Here is an 18,469-nt window from a genome sequence, read left to right on the forward strand (position 1 = left end):
GTCCTCTCTGGTTCTTGCAATGGTTGTTAGGGTTTGGTTTAAGCCATTGTGAGTGCTGGCACCGCTTGCATCAGGGCAGCTAGTAGTGTGGGAAGTTTGGGTTGTTGGAGTCCTGCCCCACGTTGGGCGCCGTATCTCTGTGAGTAGTCCACGGCACTGGCGTCACTGGATCGCTCGCAGTCGCTCTATTGGAATTTGAGGTAGATCGCAGATTTCTGTGTGACTTTATAGTACATAGGTAGAATTGATTTTGGTATCAATTTTTCTGGAGTCCAGTTTTATTTTGGTCGTTCCTCTCCGTGAGTAGCACTGGCCAGGAAGAGTTTAGTCAGGGATCAGAAATAGGTTTTTATCTATTGTATTTGGGTATAAAAAGGAGACAAACTCCAGCGCAAAAACTACCGTGGAATTTCTCTACTATGTACAGCATATAAAATCCTCACGTATATTATAAACCAGCGGCTCCAACCACTAGCAGAAAATATTATTGGAGAGTATCAGACGGGCTTCCGACGGGGAAGATCGACACTGGATCAAATATTTATAGTCAAGCAGATCTTGAGCAAATCATGGTAACACGATATTGATGTTCACAACGTGTTTGTAGACTTCAAACAGGCATACGACTCAGCGAAAAGGAACAAACTATATATTGGCTAAATTGGCAATATTCATACATAATGGATGAAATTTCGCAGGGAATAAAGCAGAGAGATGGGCTGGCCCCAACATTGTTTAACCTGGCACTAGAGTATGCGCAGTTAGGCAAATGCAAACTGGACGAGGAAGCCTACTGACCAACCAAACGGTTCAACTGACCGCTTATGCCGGTGATATTAATATTTTGAGTAGAACATCAACAGGAGCACAGGAAACATACGCAGTGATAAAAACGCAAACAAAAAGGCTAGGTCTGGAAATTAACACAGAAAAAAACAAAAATAATGACACAGACGAGAAGAAAAATATAGTACCACAAAACATTATACATGAAGGTGACATTGGAACGGTTGGAAAGTTTACATACCTGGGAGTAGAAATATATGCCGACGGATCAGAAAATTGAGAAATACGGAAGAGGATAGCGCAGGCAAACAGAGCTTATTTTGCCCTTTCCCATACATCGTCGTCTTGGATGTGGAAAGAGCTAACCCACATTTTCTCAAAAATGAGTTCACTGCACCATCGCAATCAGAAATGTTCCATGTTTTGGAAATGTTCCATTTTGAATGAAACAACATATTCACTTAGCTGTCTTCACTACAACATGGAACCTTTCTGATTGCGATGCTGCAGTGAACTCATCTTTGAGAAAATGTGGGTTAGCTCTCTTCACATCCACGACAACGATATTTCGGTCTAAAAGTGTCCACCGAAATACAAAGATAAGAATCTATAAAACCTTAAAGGATCCCCCAAACCAACGCGAAACTTTCGCAACCGCAACCTACGCGGAATCGCGGCGAATCGATAGGCACGGCGACTTATGAGCGTGTTCAACTAGTTGGGGCGATATCCGCAACGGTCGCGGTAGATCAGCGTTGTTTTCATGAAACGCTGCATGCACGGTTTTTTCCGCTGCCGTTGTAGTTTCGCGTGAATTAAAATGTCTGTTACAGAAAAACTCATTGAAATTGTGAAACAATATCCTACAATACATGATTTAAGTAAAGATTAGAAAAATATAAGAAAAAAGGATAAAATCTAGGATAGTATAGGGTTAGAATTGGGAGAAAATGATTGAATTAAAATAAATATTTTAAATTAGTAAAAATGCATGAATTTTCATGAACTAGTCATCCATTCTCAGAAATAATAGTTGATTAATGATTATGAAATAAAGATAATAACATCAATAAAGATAACATCAGTTAAAAAACCAACTGTCAAGCGTAGGCTTTTCCTGGTCATTCTCAAGTAGTTTTCTAATGCTGACCTCTCAAGGTTCTTTAGTGTTCCCTTACAAGTCTACATTCAGGCCCTTGTTCCCATCTTTTTACGGTTTGCGTGCGGGAGTGACATTTTGGCAATTTCCTAGATTGTTGTAATTGACCAGCCAAAAAGATCAGCAGGCCTAAAACTCTTACGCCTACTGCCTTCCTAGATAGCTGGTCAGCAATGCGGTTGCCGTTATTTTCATTGTGCTCCGGGTAACTATGTAGTTATCGGGAAGTTTATCTGACAGTTTTATTAAATATCTGTCAGATAAACTAAACTAATTAGTTATCCGGAGATGAAAAGACCGCCCTAAAATTATAATTTGTTCATATTTGTATGGCGAACAGTCGCGTCAGGTTCCGCGCCAATGTGGGAAAGCCTTGTCCGCTACCGTTTCGCCTGCGAATGTTCCGCAACGAAAAATTCGCGTCGCAAAAGTTTCGCGTCGGTTTGGGGGATCCTTAATTCGACCAATAGCATGTTATGGTAGTGAAGCATGGGTCCTGAAAGAAACATTCAAAAACAAACTCGACATATTCGAAAGGAAAGTACTGAGGAGAATACTAGGATCTGTGAGGGAAAACGGAATCTTCAGAAGTCGATACAACAACGAGTTCTATCAACTTTATAAGGAAACACCCTTGTCAGACTTCATTAGAATACAAAGATTGCAATCGGACCGACATGTAATAAGAATGGGATAGGATAGGCTATCAAAAAGAGCACTGAACGCTAGAATGCAGGGAAAGAGACCGGTTAGAAAGCCAAGAATGCGCTGGGAAGACACAGTAAACAGCGACGCACAAGTCCTTTTAAGGAGTCTGTGTATGGAGAAGAACAGTCAGAGACAAACAAGGCTGGAGACAAAAAATAAAGGAGGCCAAGACTCAATTTGGGCTGTAGTGTCGCAGAAGAAGATTTGGGTTGCGGCCTACGAGCTCAGGCCATTTTTCATGTCTATGACCAGCTTGGTGACAAACAACGCATAGTATTTAATGAAACTAATGTATCTGTTATGTCTAGTAGGCTGTATTTTTCACTGCCAATTTTTTTAGATCAAATAATGCAATATGTCAGAAGCTTGGAACAACGAGTTAAGCAGTTGGAGGAAGACAAAAGAGCATTGACTCACAAGATCAACCAAATAGCAACGACGACAGGTGAGTAAAACATTTTTTTCCAAAAAATTGTCCACAAAAAATAGCTAGTTTAAACTTAACTTTTTATAAGGGCTTCAAAAATTTCTTAAAAGAATTTAGGCAACTGTTAAATTCATATTCTTTTTAATAATAAGAATCTTATGATTATGCTTGTGAATGTTTCTAAATATGTTTAATCTCCCTTTGGGATATTTTCTGAGGTTTCCTATAAACTTCCATGCTTCAGATACTTGAGTTCCATCATTTCGTTTCGTGCCACCGTTTCTTGGCATTCGTTTTTTCATTTGGTCACAGTTTTCTTAGTTTCCCTATTCCAGTAATAGTAGAAGCAATAAAGCACTGAACCTCCGAAAAAAAAAGACAAGACGGATCTTGATAATTCTTTTTGCATTCGATTCGTGAATGCGCCAGGAAACTTTGTGAACCGGAGCCATGATATAATATTGAAAAACTGCATACAAAAAATGCATTCTTAAAGTGCATCTCAAACAGACAATAAAAATGAGTTCAATTTTGTTACTCGGGGTTTTTTGGGGTCGCTGAAAACGAATATGACGTCAAAAGTGATTCCGGAGTACCTGGTGCCCAGGGTACCTACTGTGTACCTCGTCTTGTGGAGTTTTCGGCAAATTCATTAAAAATTAGTCAAAAATCATTACTTGGGGGGTTTTTGGGGCCGCTAACGACGAATATGACATCGGAAGTAATTTTCGGAGTAACTGGTGCACACGGTACCTAATGTTTACCTCGTCTTGTGGAGTTTTCGGCAAAAAATTTATTAAAAAATTGTCAAAAATAATTATTCGGGTGTTTTTGGGGGTCACTAACGACGAATATGACATCGGAAGCGATCTCCAGAATACCTGGTGCCCAGGGTACCTACTTCTTATCGAGTTTTAGGCAAATTCATTAAAAAATTAGCCAAAAATCATTACTCGGGTTTTTGGGTGTCTGACGACGAATATGACATCGGAATTGCTCTACGGAGTACTTGGTACCCAGGGTACCTACTGTTTACCTCGTTTTATGGACTTTTTGGCAAATTCATTAAAAAATTAATAAAAGTCATTACTTAGGGGTTGTTTTTGGGGTCTCTGACGACGAATATGACATTGGAAGTGATCTCCGGTGTACTTGGTTCCCGGAGTACCTACTGTTTATCTCGTAACTAATGATGTTTGACTAATCTTTTAATGAATTTGCCGAAAACTCCAGAAAACGAGGTAAACAGTAGGTGCCCTGGGTACCAGGTACTCCGTAGATCACTTCCGATGTCATATTCGTCGTCAGCGACCCAAAAAACCCCGAGTAATGATTTTTGGCTAATTTTTTAATGAATTTGCCGAAAACTCCATAAGAAGTAGGTACCCTGGGCACCAGGTATTCCGGAGATCGCTTCCGATGTCATATTCGTCGTTAGCGACCCCAAAAATCCCCGAGTAATTATTTTTGACCCATTTTTTAATAAATTTTTTGCCGAAAACTCCACAAGAGAGCTAAACAGTAGGTACCATGGGCACCAAGTACTCCGAAAATCATTTCCGATGTCATAGTCGTCGTTATCGGCCCCAAAAACCCGAGTAATGATGTTTGACTAATTTTTTAATAAATTTTAATGACGAGGTAAACAGTGGGTACCCTTGGCAACAGGTACTCCGGAGATCACTTTTGACGTCATATTCGTTTTCAGCGACCCCAAAAACCCCCGAGTAACAAAATTGAACTCATTTCCGCCGATAATTAACGAGTTCTGAATTTTTTTATTGTCTGTTTGAGATGCACTTTATCGTGGCTCCGGTTCACAAAGTTTCCTGGCGCATTCACGAATCGAATGCAAAAATAATTATTAAGATCCGTCTTGTCCTTTATTTTTTTTCGGAGGTAAGGCCGATTTTAGTACTTTATAACTTCGTCTATAAGTGTACGTTCTTTAGCCTTCTGGATTTTGTGTTTTTAGCCAGATTCGATAGGCTTTCTTTTTACTAACTACCAACTCATTTATTGTGACCATCAGTACAGATCTTGGTTTCGCACATTTTCCATAATATTCCCTAGTATACAGTATAGTTCTTCCACCGTCTTGTTTTCTTTTCTAATATTTCGTAGTTTTTGTAGTTTGTAAAAAAATTGGGTAGATTCATTCTTTAGACTTTGCAAATTATATTTGTTTACACTCTTTTTTGTTAAAATCAAATTTTAAAATATTTTTTATAATGTTAGGCGATCCTAGCTTGGCAGCCCCTCAAGATTTAGGAGGAGGGATGTTAACAGGAAGACCAGAAGCAGTCGTTCGAGCTCTTCAAGTTCTTGAAGTACGAGAACAGTTGGAAAGAGAAAGTCATGAATTGGGAGTTGAAAATATGTCGGATACTACTTCACAAGATATGGACGATGGAGAGAAAGCACTCGTTAGGGAAATGTGTAATGTAAGTATTGTTCAATTTTTCACGTGCAAAAAGTCATATTATATTTTTCACAGTATTATTCTATAATTTCTACCCTCAATTTTAAATAATTCTTTGCCCGATCTTTAGTTTTGTTCCGTGGGTGTTCGGGAACGATTAACTTAAATTAAAATAAGTGTAAAAACAACAACTTGTCAATAATATATTTATTTGTGTCGGTAAAATAGCGTGAATATTTCTCGAAATAGGGTTTGTTATTCTTTGCGAGTATGGTGGTGTGTCCGCGCCGGGTGGTTGCTGCGACTATACTGAAAAAAACACATGTCTGTGGTTTTACGTTGAAGACTAATTTATCGACATAAAGAGGCTGCCAATTTATCTGATGTTTTAAAAGCTGAAAACATTTCTGTCAAGAAGCGTCCTCGAATGCATTCAAAAAGTGATTTATTGACATAAAATCTGATAAGGTTTACGATTTAATGGGGAATTTTTAAACTGAGACTGAACAGGCCATTACCATCTGTTTCGTATAGAAAGAATTGTGAATTTTAAATGACCCATATTATTTTCGTTTAGAAAAGAAAGTTAATATTTAAAATTAGCAATTAAAAAAATAATAAATGAAGCGTGTCGCTAATCTAAATGTAGTTTGTTCAAAGATAATCATATATGCACTCTCTGATGATAACCTAATAAGGTTTGAAACCAGCTAGGCTGCTTTTGATGCTCTCTGAACAAACTGAAATACAGTGCGCTGGAATAAGTGTTACCTCCCTTATTAACTTATTTATTTTTAGCACATAAGCAAAACGCTCGGACAGGTCGATTTTTAAAATAGTCATAGTATATTATAACATCAATGTTTCGAACTTTACGCGATCCCTCTTCAGGTGACAAGCATAACTTTGATTTTTTTAAATGGGAAAGTACACCATGTAACACCTTATTTAAAAGCTTTTGAAATATTGATTACAAAAATGTATAATTCTTAATCCTGTTTGAGAGCGTAGACGCAAAATTTCGGTCGAATTCTTTCTAAATGCAAATTTTTTTTCGAATCCTGAAAAAACTAATAAATATTTTTTGAAAAATTTAAAAGCGAAATGAAATATTACATTATTCTCGATGCTCGAAAGTCCCTGAGAACTCCTATATTGTTTATTTTAATAAGTCACAGGGTCATAGCGAAAATTTAGGCTGATTTTTAATTTCAAATATATGTAGGATTCGTTAAAGACAATCGTAATAAAAATCCGTATGAGTCTTAACAGTTTTAATTAATAAAATAGACAATTAAATTATAGATACTATTAAGTTGACCAAATGTAAAAGTGTTTGTGTAATTGCGACCAAAATTTTACGTGTTTTTACAAAAAGAAATGTATTTGGAAATAATTGCGTCTAATGAATATTGTAACAAAATAATTATTGACCTACCCTCGTATACCAGCTCCCGTCTCCGGACAGACAGAACACTATCGATGTTTCGAGATACGCCGATGCAGCGACGATGACGTGCAAGCGGTCACATGGACATAGCTGGAGATATATAGATATTTCTGGAATATCTGTATCGCATATATAAATAGGACATATTTGTAAATAGAGTTGGTCTTAAGCTAAAGTTTGTAAAGTAAACTTGTATAAATAAAAATAAAGTCGTATATAAATTACGAACCGCTGGTTTTATTGTAATTAGAAGTAATTACACAGTAAATAACCGCTACAGTGGTGTTAACGGTGTGGAGTGTAAATAAATGAAAAGTGAAAAAAAGACTTTTGAACTTTATTCGTCGGGAATAATCGGAGTGCGTTAATTGTTCGGTATTCGGAAAGACTTTTGAACTTTATTCGTCGGGAATAATTGAAGTGCGTTGATTGTTCGGTATTCGGAAAGACTTAGACATTTTGAAAAGTACGTGTGTGCCGACCAAAGATGTTGCTACAAGAACTGACCATAAAACAGCTCCGTGAACAATTAGAAGAGTACGAATTAGACAGCAGTGGGTGCAAGATAGTCCTACAAGCACGACTCAAGGATGTCCTCACGAAGAACGGAGATGACCCAGAGACGTTCCACTTCCAGTCAGCAGAACAAGTAATCTTATCGAAATTAAAAACTGTTTCTGAAACGATCAATGAAACTTGTAGAAAAAGCGACGATAAATTCGAAAATGTTGCTAAAAGATTCGATGAGACTTCTCAAATAATTAAAGACGTATGTAGTCAAAACAATGAGAAATTCGAAACCATTTCTCAAAAGATCGATGAAACTTCTATAAAGAACAACGAGAAACTTGAAGAAGTTAGTAGAAAAAGCGACGAGAAATTCGAGAACGTTGCTAAAAAATTTGACGAGACTTCTCAAGTAATTAAAGAAGTTTGTAGACAGAGCAACGAGAAATTTGAAAGTGTTTCTCAAGTAATTAAAGACGTTTGTAGACAGAACGACGAGAAATTTGAAGAGGTTTCTAGAACATTCGATAAGATACAGAAAAGCGTAGACGACAGTAAAGAAATGTTAGAAGATAAGATCAAACAATTAGAGAGCATGATAACCGATACAAAAGTGCAACCGTCAGTTCATGCAGTAGCTTTAGATCCTGTAGTGAAAGATGAACTACCGAGAGAAGAAATGTCGCATAATATGAGATTCAAATTACCACCATTTGATGGAAAGTCCTCTTGGTCCATATATCTTGGACAGTTTGAAGCTATTGCGACCGCCAATCATTGGACCGAACAAGAAAAGGCTGTTTCCTTGACTGCTGCTTTACGAGGTGATGCTGCAGATATATTAAGGTCAATTCCCAAGGGTCAAGAAAATTGTTACCAGACCTTGTTCACTCGTCTAGAAAAACGCTATGGAGATGCCCATCTACAACAAGTATACAAAGCACAACTGCGAAGTAGAAGTCAACGAGCAAGTGAGAATCTGCAAGAATTTGAAGCAGATGTGGCTCGTGTGGTGCGTTTGGCTTATCCAGAGGTGCCAGACAGCGTTTTAGAAGAAATTGCAGTAGATACCTTCGTCAATGGGCTGAAAGATAATGAACTACAGAAAGCTTTACGACTAGCAAGACCGAAAGTTTTAGATGAAGCACTTGCTATTGCCTTGGAACACGAAGCAGCTAGCCAAGCTTCACGGAACAATCGAGTAATAACCGTGGAAAAAGGCGATAAGAGAAAAGATGAACGTTTGGTGGAAATGGTACGGAGGGTGATTCGTGACACGATGCCGAAGAGACGCATGAAGAGGGCTGGAAGAGTTGGTTCAAATACAGATGCTTCCTCGATACGGCCATGCAGTGAAAGTTGTAATCACCGGCTTAAAGTAGATGAACAGCTTTGCCCTGTGAGACGAACTACCGTCGTTAATGAGCAATGGCAGCCACAACAGTTACAAGAAGCCCAAGAAGACGATCCATGTATAAAAAGAGTATTGGATTGGATGCGTCGAGGTGAGAGACCTAGTTGGCAAAACATTAGTGCATGTAGTCCGGAAGTCAAGGCCTACTGGAGCCAATGGAATTGCCTGATACTAAAAGATGATCTTCTGTACAGAACCTTTGAGAACGATGATGGTACAGAATCTAAGCTTCAGTTGATTGTACCTAAAAGTAAAGTGTCAGAAGTATTGCGTCAGTTGCATGACGGTACATCAGGTGGACACTTTGGTATTACGAAGACTCTGCAAAAGGTTCGAGAACGGTTCTATTGGGTGAACTGTAAAGATGATGTAAGAAGATGGTGCCGGAAATGTGAACTGTGTGCATCCGGTAATGGTCCAGTTGGTAAAAAGAGAGCACCCATGAGACAGTACAATGTTGGAAGTCCTATGGAAAGAGTAGCAATCGACATTGCAGGTCCATTTCCAGAAACCGATGCTGGAAATAAATACATTCTGGTAGCCATGGACTATTTTACGAAATGGACCGAGGCCTATGCATTACCGAATCAAGAAGCTGCTACCGTTGCAGAGGTACTTGTTAAAGAATTCTTCAGCCGATTTGGTGTTCCCTTGGAGATCCACTCCGATCAAGGGCGAAACTTTGAGTCAGCTCTTTTCCAAAACGTTTGTAAATTGATTGGTGCCAATAAGACCAGAACAACACCCCTGCATCCTCAATCAGATGGAATGGTCGAGAGGATGAACCGAACGATGGGTAAACACTTGTCCAAAGTTGTATCTGAACATCAGCGAGATTGGGACCAACACATTCATTTATTCCTGATGGCCTACCGCTCGGCCGTGAATGAAACTACAGGTCAAACACCAACCTGCCTGATGTTGGGTCGTGAAGTTCGTTTGCCCTGCGACCTAGAGTTTGGCTGCAGACCTTCCGAGGAATATGTTGCAGGCGAAGAATACGTAGACCGCCTGAAGTTACGAATGAACAACATTCATGAACTTGCCCGACAACACATCCAGATAGCCAGTGACAGAATGAAAGATCAATATGATTCTCGCTGCAAGAATGAAAGCTTCGAAGTAGGTGATCTTGTCTGGCTTTATAATCCACAACGTCGTCGAGGCCTGTGTCCTAAACTGAAAAGACAATGGGAAGGTCCGTATGAAGTTAAGAAGAAAATAAATGACGTAATATACAGAATTAAGAAGTTACCAAACGGTAAACCAAAAGTTATTCACATAAATCGTCTTGCACCATATGCTGGCTCAAATGAAACAGAGGAAGCCCGAGTCCTCCAACAGGAGATGAAAGATGCACCACAGCCAAGTTTTAAGGAATTTATGTCAAATTACGCAGAAAGAAAGAGTGCTAGATTCGGCGTGACCACAGAAGTTCAGCAAGATCTGTTTGGTGTTCCAGAAAACGTCTCTCTAGCCCACTGTGTTGCACAAGACCTCGAGATGACTAAAGGAATCTCGTCCGTATTCAATAGAAAGTTCGGCCGCCTGGACGAGTTAAGGAATCAACAACCTAAAATTGGAAGAGTATTGCGATTGGAAGATGGTCCTCGATCTTTGCTGTATATAGTGACCAGGAAGTCTTATACGGACACGCCAAGCTACGAGAACATATGGCGTGCTCTAACTAATTTGAAGAAAATGGTCTGTAATTATGACATCAAAGATTTGGCTTTACCAAAAATTGGCCATGCAGTAGAAAATCTGGATTGGAAGATTGTGAGAAGCATGCTGGAAGTGATCTTCAGAGAAACTGGCGTACGGATTACTGTGTGTTGCATGAACCCGAAGATGTCATACCCTTCAAAGACAGTAGACTGTTACTTCTTTTCTAGGGGTGTATGCAGAGCTGGAGAATCCTGTAGATTCCGCCATCCTGGGCCATCTAGAGTTGCTGATCGGGACGCTCAGATCTTAAGAGGGGAGCAGTGTAACAAAATAATTATTGACCTACCCTCGTATACCAGCTCCCGTCTCCGGACAGACAGAACACTATCGATGTTTCGAGATACGCCGATGCAGCGACGATGACGTGCAAGCGGTCACATGGACATAGCTGGAGATATATAGATATTTCTGGAATATCTGTATCGCATATATAAATAGGACATATTTGTAAATAGAGTTGGTCTTAAGCTAAAGTTTGTAAAGTAAACTTGTATAAATAAAAATAAAGTCGTATATAAATTACGAACCGCTGGTTTTATTGTAATTAGAAGTAATTACACAGTAAATAACCGCTACAATATTATAACCGGCTTGTCATAATACCCGTCTTAAATCGTTTCTTTAAGTTGCGTCTTTTTCGATTATCCCAAATAACACGTCCGTCGAGGTCCTGATGTTAAAATCGATTGACTCTCGCACCCCTACGCTAAATAAAAATCTCTTACATATAATCTCCCTTTTCCGTTTTCCCCTGAGAACCAACCTATTAAAATTGGTTCAAAGTATGTACCGACCTTTTCCAATAAACGAAAACTATTAAACTTGGTCAAGGCGGCTACTTGTTTATCTTGCGTCTTAGATAACTCCGATTCCAAATCCCCAAGCCGATCCGCACATGTGTTCAAGAAACTTTTTGTTTATTTGTAGGGACTGTCAGCCCTCGGTAATAACGTAATCTATCATTCTGCGTTTAAATTTTTCAAAAATATTTATTAGTTTTCCCAGGATTCGAAAAAAATTAATGCGATTAAAAAGAGTTCGACCGAAATTTTGCGCCTACGCTCTCAAAAAGGATTAAAGTATTATATACATTTTTGTAATCAATATTTCAAAAGCTTTTAAATGAGGTGTCATTTGATGTACTTTCCCATTTAAAAAAAATCAAAGTTATGCCTGTCACCTGAAGAGGGATCGTGTAAAGTTCGAAACATTGATGCTATAATATACTTTGATTATTTTAAAAATCGACCTGTCCGAGCGTTTTACTTACGTACAAAAAATAAATGAGTTAATAAAGGGGGGGTGGGGGGTAACACTTATTCCAGCGCACGGTATAAGACTGCTCTTGTTTCGTTTTACAACGAAATGATTATTTATGAACTGTAATCGTGTTTAACTAATATTATAAATGTAAAATTTTAGGTGGTATGGAGAAAATTAGAAGATCCAAATACAACGAGACGTTAAATTGTAACATTCAATAGAAAATCTTGCCGATTCTTAACTTGAAGAGAAGTTATTGCGAATAGCTGGAGATGATTCATAGTGCAAGAAAATATAAATATTCTATTTATTGCCTTTATTTAAGATATTAAGTAAGTTTTTTATTTATAAAACAAATTTTATATTTACAAATAAATTTTTCAGATTCAACTGGTTTTTTTTTCTTATACAGAGTGAGTCTGTAATTTGGAATAAATTAAATAGTTCAAAAAGTATTTGTTTTTTTGAAAAATGCTCAGACCTGTCGATTAGTATTTCAAATATAAATTTTTTTACATACAATAATAATATATACAGGGTGTCCCAATTTAGAGATATGGCGTCATCGTTAATTTTCTTAAATGACAACACTGCTACCATTTACAATATGTATAATAAAAAATAAAGTTATGTCTGTAATTTGGAATAAACTTAATAGTAACTAATCGTTTTTTTTTTTGAAAAATGCTCAGACCTGTCGATTAGTATTTCGAATCGAAATTTTTTACATACAATAAAGGGTGTCCCAATGTAGAGATGTAATGTTATTTTTTATTATCTTGTAAATGGTAGGGAATAAAAATTTGATATTTTGCACTTATGTATAACTTTACACACCCTATCAAAATAGCTATCAAAATGACAGTGTTGCCATTTAAAAGAATCAACGATGACGTCATATCTCTAAATTGGGACACCCTGTATACATTATTATTGTATGTAAATAATTTCAATTTAAAATACTAATCGAGAGGTCTGAACATTTTTCAAAAAAACAATTAGTATTTTTGAGCTATTGAATTTATTCCAAATTAGAGACTCACTCTGTATAAAATATTATATATCCTAGAACCATCTCGGAAGTGGACGGATTAGATTGCGCATTTGTAGGGATTCCGGTTCCGTCCATCTGTCTTAATATTATCCTATTAACAAAACCATATAGTTATCGAAAAAATTGTAATTAGAGCAGGCTTTAGCCTCACAAATCGCGATTTTCGGGGAACAAACGACTATCGACTGGTATGTACCAACTTTGCTAAACCGACAGTATTTATTTATTTATTAAGCTCAACAGGCCTTAAAGGACTAGGGCTGAAAAGTTTAGTCTTCATTACAATTCTTCTTTTGGTGCCTATTCGTTTCGAATATTGGCGATCATTCTGGCTATAATTATTTTATTAACTGATGCTTTAAATATATTAGTTGTAGTGAAGAATTATTTCCTAAGTTCTTTAACCATGATATTCTTCTTCTCCCAATTCCTCGCTTTCCGAATACTTTGTCTTTTGAAGGATCACCTTCAATAATCTGTATTTAGTGCCGTTTCTCATTATGTGTCCGAGATATTCTAACTTTCTCCTTTTAATCGTATATATCACCTCTCTTTCCCCATTCTTCGTAGTACGGTCTCGTTGGTTGTCTTGTCCGTCCATAATATACTTAGGATTCGCCTGTAAAGTCGCATCTCGAAAGCTTTAAGTTTTTTCTCCATCGCTTCAGTGAGTGTCCAGGATTCAACTCCGTACTACAATATATTGAGAAGACTTAACATCGTAGGAGCCTTACTTTTATCTCCAGATTAAGGTTCTGGTTTTTAAAGAGTTTGGCCATGTTGTTGAATGCACTGCTAGCATTCTCTATTCTACATTTTACTTCTTGTGAGTGATCCCGTTGTTCGTTTACCATTGTTTCAAAGTAGGTATTATATACTGTTTTACTCAATCAATATATACTAATCAGGGAAACAACAAAGAGCAAGTGGAATATTTTAAATACGTAGGAGTAATAATCGAAGCAAATGGTAAACAAGACATGGAAATAAATGAGAGAATGGGACGAACAGGAAGCTTATTTAACGCTATGAAAACAACATTTTTAAGGAAAAAAACAGATACCGGAGAAAGTAAAAACGGCAGTCGTTAAATCAGTAGTTAGACCAACAATCATGTATAGCAGCGAGACATGGACATTGACGGGGAGACAAAAATCCAGAGTCAATGCTATGGAAATTAGGTTCCTGAGGAAAATAGCAAACAGAATAAGAGGACAGACAAAATACGAAACGAAACAATTAGACAAAACCTAAAACTGGAACCAATCAATGAAAAAATAGTAGAGGGACAACTAAGATGGTTCGGGCACGTGTGTAGAATGTCGAACGAGAGGCTTACAAAACGAGTGTTCGAAACGAGAGTGCAGGGGAAAAACAAAAGAGGAAGACCAAGAGTTATGTGGGTAGATGAAATCAGGAAAGAAGTCGAGAAGAAGGGATTGACATTGGAAAGTGCAAGAAACCTAACGCAAGATCGGAAAGCATGGAGACTACAATGCCAAACTCAACTCCACCAGCCTTACACCTAAAGGTAGAAAGGCTTAGGACTAAGTAAGTAAGTTACTCAATCCACTGGTGTATCATTGATGAGCAGTTGGACCATTATAATTACTATTTACATTTATTTATATAAAATACATTTAAAATTTCTTATAGTTTTTCCACACATTTCTTAACAACTTTTACCCACTGATTTCTGTCCAGTTCTTTTTCTTTCCAATTCTAAATATTATTTTTTTGTAAATTTTCATATACGCTGTCCTTCCTCCTTCGCTTACTTGGTCTACATTTTCTTCTTTTTTGTATTGGCATTTTTCTATTTCCCATTCTTTCAATGTGTCCTAAATATCGTATTTTCTGTGCTTTATTAATTTACTATGCAATTAAATCTTTTGTGTATACTGCCGTCCTCAATTAAAACGCGGTATCTGCAAAAAAATGGAAAATCGAGTTTTTGCTATTTGTGGTTTCCTGGTGAGCTTATTATTATGCTTCTGCAATGTCTGAAAGCCGTATCCTTTTTTTTTACTACCAAAATAAACAAATTGGAATATGCCGTATGTGCTAAATTTCAATAGCTGCTTAATTAAAATCCGGTATCTACACCATAGAGGTATATATTAGCATAGAGAGAGTGTCATTCAGAGCGAAGTGACGACACCATCTTTTTGATTTGGATTAGTGCTGTTTCACTCTTACGCATAGTAAAGCTGCTACAGTTGTCCTCCTCTTCCGTGCCTATATTCACACTGAATGTCAATATAGATTTTCGATACAATGTGTTAGAAAGAGATGCAGCAAACCAGTCCATGAGATCTTGTCGTTAGGAAGCGCGGAAGGTAGGCTCCCTCTATGTTAATATATACCTCTATGATCTACACAGTACTCAATTAAAAAGCGGTATCTGCTAGCGAGTATCATGTACTTGCCGCGTTTTAATTGAGCACAGCGAATTTACCGCGTTTTTATCGAGACTCGTGTTGCGACCTCGTATTTTGAACATTTATGACCTGTAGGCATTTTGCGTATATAATAAACAATTATAAGCTATTTATTTTTCTTTTTTGGTAACTATTCTTCCTTGTAAAAAATCTTATTTATAAATAAAATGCAGATACGGCACTATATTTCTGATCCAGTAATATGACCGCTGCTCAATTAAAACGCGGTATATGACTTTTTATTTACAGCTTTGATAAAAACATGATTTTTTTAAGAATATATTTTTAAATAATGTTCAACTATCATTAGGACATGTTTTGCGTTAAAAAGTCAAAATAAAGAGTCCCGAGAAAAAACTTTGAGAGCCGATTTCTCGGTTTTAAGTTGGCTGCACATACCGCGTTTTATTTGAGGACGGCAGTATAGTTGTGTGCAAAACTGACAGAATATGTGTCAGAATTACTTGTTCTCTTGCGTTCTTTTCCTTATCATATTCATGCCTTTTCTATCCATTTTTTTGAGTGAAAAAATCCCAAGGATGTGAAACTTATTGGTACATAGAGGTTGCTCTTGGTGTAAAGGAGATCCCGATTAAATTTGAGGTTGATAGGTTCTTTTCTCATATTCTTATGTCTAGATGAAAAAACCCTAAAATATTAGAACTTGGTACATTGGTTCTTTCCTTTTCTCTGTACATTCTCTGCATACAGCGGATGTACAGAGAAACACGTCGACCGTCTGATCGGGTATAGCCAGGTATGGTTGCTGAAGACTGAAGACAACCCATCAAGTAGGTGCCATGCCAATAACAAGTAAGTACCTGCAGAAAAGATGCCAGGAATAATTAGGTATTCGAAGAGTATGCTGTTGAAAAAGAAGGCGGTGCAGAAGCAAAGCTTTGGAAGAAAGAATAAAATACCTTGAGAATGAAATGTAAATATTATTAAGCCAATAAAATGTTTTTATTTTATCCACCACTTTGGTGTAATGTAAGGAAGAGCTCTATTCAACAATCAACATAATTATCTTTCTCTTTTCCTTTGTGGGATTAACTTAATAAACCAAATTATAAACTTATAAACAGTTTATTTACATTATATTCAAATAAATAATCCAATTATTATTTTATGTGACCCTGACGTCACCTGTTGGTAGATTTACAAAGTTTTGTTTGAACCTTGTTCACGCGTTGTTGCCAAGTGTACAATTTCTTACATACGACATGTTAAAGGAGTTCTTTAACGTATTATATTTGGAAGTAGGTTCAGATTATAGCTCAGGTGGTAGGATGTCTGACTTCCACGCAGAAGGCCGGGGATCGAATCCCAGCGCCGGCGAGAACATCTAGACATTTTTAAAAATGTCTATAGGCCCCAGGTCGATTCGGTCTTAATAAACTGAGTACCTGGCAAAACCAGGGGTTGAAGGTTGAAGCGTAGCACTCGCAATGTTACCTTCTTTGTATACCGTAAGTAGGCCCTATAGAAAGCAGACTACCCTGCTATAATCCCAAAGCCGCGTTAGCGGTATAAAAGGGAGACTGTTATGTTTGGAAGTGTGATTTTTTATTTGTAACTAAAAAGGGATGAAAAAAACTTACTAAAACTATTGAATGATTCATCACTCAGTTTTGTCGATTTAAACCTAAGTTTACCTCATTGTTGGTATAAAAAACATTTAAAAAAATTATATATAGTATAGGTTTATAAAAATATATGTATTATAACAAATTGATTATGAAGATGGCCAGAAATGTAAAAATAGAAAAACGAAACTGATACGTTTATTTATATTCCAGAGATAGGTAAATCGATTTCCTCAATTGCGAATCTCTAAAACAACTTAAAGCAATAGTACCTCTTAGTACTAAAATAACTCCACAATTTAATAATCCAGTGTTAAAAATGCTTAAAAGATAAAGACAAAAAAATTATGCGATAAAATAACCGTTGCCTTACCCAAAAGGGACGCCTATATGACCGGTACTATGGTTTGTTTTTTAACCAAGAGGAGTGATTCAAATTTACCGCGCTGTATAGGGCTTTTCATCGATTGTAATTTGTTTCGAGCTTCAGTCATGTGTTACATAATATTAATATATCTACGTCATACGTCTTCGGTTTGTATCATGGTGGATACCAATAACGTATGACGTAGATATATTAATTTTATGTGACACATGACAGAAGCTCGAAACAAATGACTGTGAATGAAAAGCCCTATTGTTTGTTTGTAATTGGTCCAACCGCAGGCAAGTTTACTCCACTGATATAAAATTTTGACACTATAGTGACATTTTATAGGTTAATTAAGATATATCGGCGATTTTTGTGTTTTCTGTGTTATTATTCCTTTAATTTTTAGATTGTTAGTCTGCTTTTATATAAAAAGCAGTTGTTTTTGGAACTCTTTAGCGACGTATTAATTTAATATAATATTTATGGATTACTGTTGAGGGCCGACTCGATCAACCAAAAGAGAAGATGTATTTGGTTATTATTCCTAGTGACTTTCTTGGGTGTGAATCTGTCTTTTTAGAAAAAATAAACTATAGATATTCGCAATTTATGGAATAGGGCTTTTCATTCACAGTCATTTGTTTCGAGCTTCTGTCATGTGTCACATAATATTAATATATCTACGACATACGTTATTGGTATATACAATAATACAAACCACAGACGTATGAAGTAGATATATTAATATTATGTGACACATGACAGAAGCTCGAAACAAATGACAATCGATGAAAAGCCCTATTGATTTATATCTGGGAGATAACTGTACCTGTCAGCAGTGGTGTCATGGCAAAATTAGCAGTGCGGGAACGCAGTGCCGGAACGCACTGCTAATTTTTGTTTACAAAACCTAAATTCTCTATTATTTTTTTTTCTTTTCTTAACCAGTGCGGGAACGGCGTTCCCACGCGTTCCCACACCATGACACCACTGCCTGTCAGTTTTTAGTTTCTCTATATAGAAGCGTTCTGGAGGCTGGAGGTACCTATATTTCAAAAAACTAATTATAAGACGTATTATAGACGTAATTATAGGACGTAAGACCACCTTTGAAATGTGGACGTATAGAAGAATTATGAGGGTTTCCTGTG

At 37.0% G+C, this 18,469-nt stretch overlaps 1 protein-coding gene across 1 annotated transcript in view; it reads left to right on the forward strand.

Moving 5' to 3' along the window:
• The window catches only part of LOC114328947 (coiled-coil domain-containing protein 85C), a 32,675-nt gene extending 20,421 nt beyond the window's left edge, over window positions 1-12,254 (forward strand). The window contains exons 6-8 of the mRNA XM_028277940.1: window positions 2,994-3,098; window positions 5,319-5,524; window positions 12,024-12,254. Of these exons, the coding sequence (XP_028133741.1) occupies window positions 2,994-3,098; window positions 5,319-5,524; window positions 12,024-12,068 (356 nt within the window). The 3' untranslated portion in view covers window positions 12,069-12,254. The remainder of the gene's footprint in view (window positions 1-2,993; window positions 3,099-5,318; window positions 5,525-12,023) is intronic.
• The last annotated feature ends 6,215 nt before the right edge of the window (window positions 12,255-18,469 follow it).

The sequence above is a fragment of the Diabrotica virgifera genome, chromosome 3, assembly GCF_917563875.1.
Source record: "Diabrotica virgifera virgifera chromosome 3, PGI_DIABVI_V3a".
NCBI lineage: Eukaryota > Metazoa > Arthropoda > Insecta > Coleoptera > Chrysomelidae > Diabrotica > Diabrotica virgifera.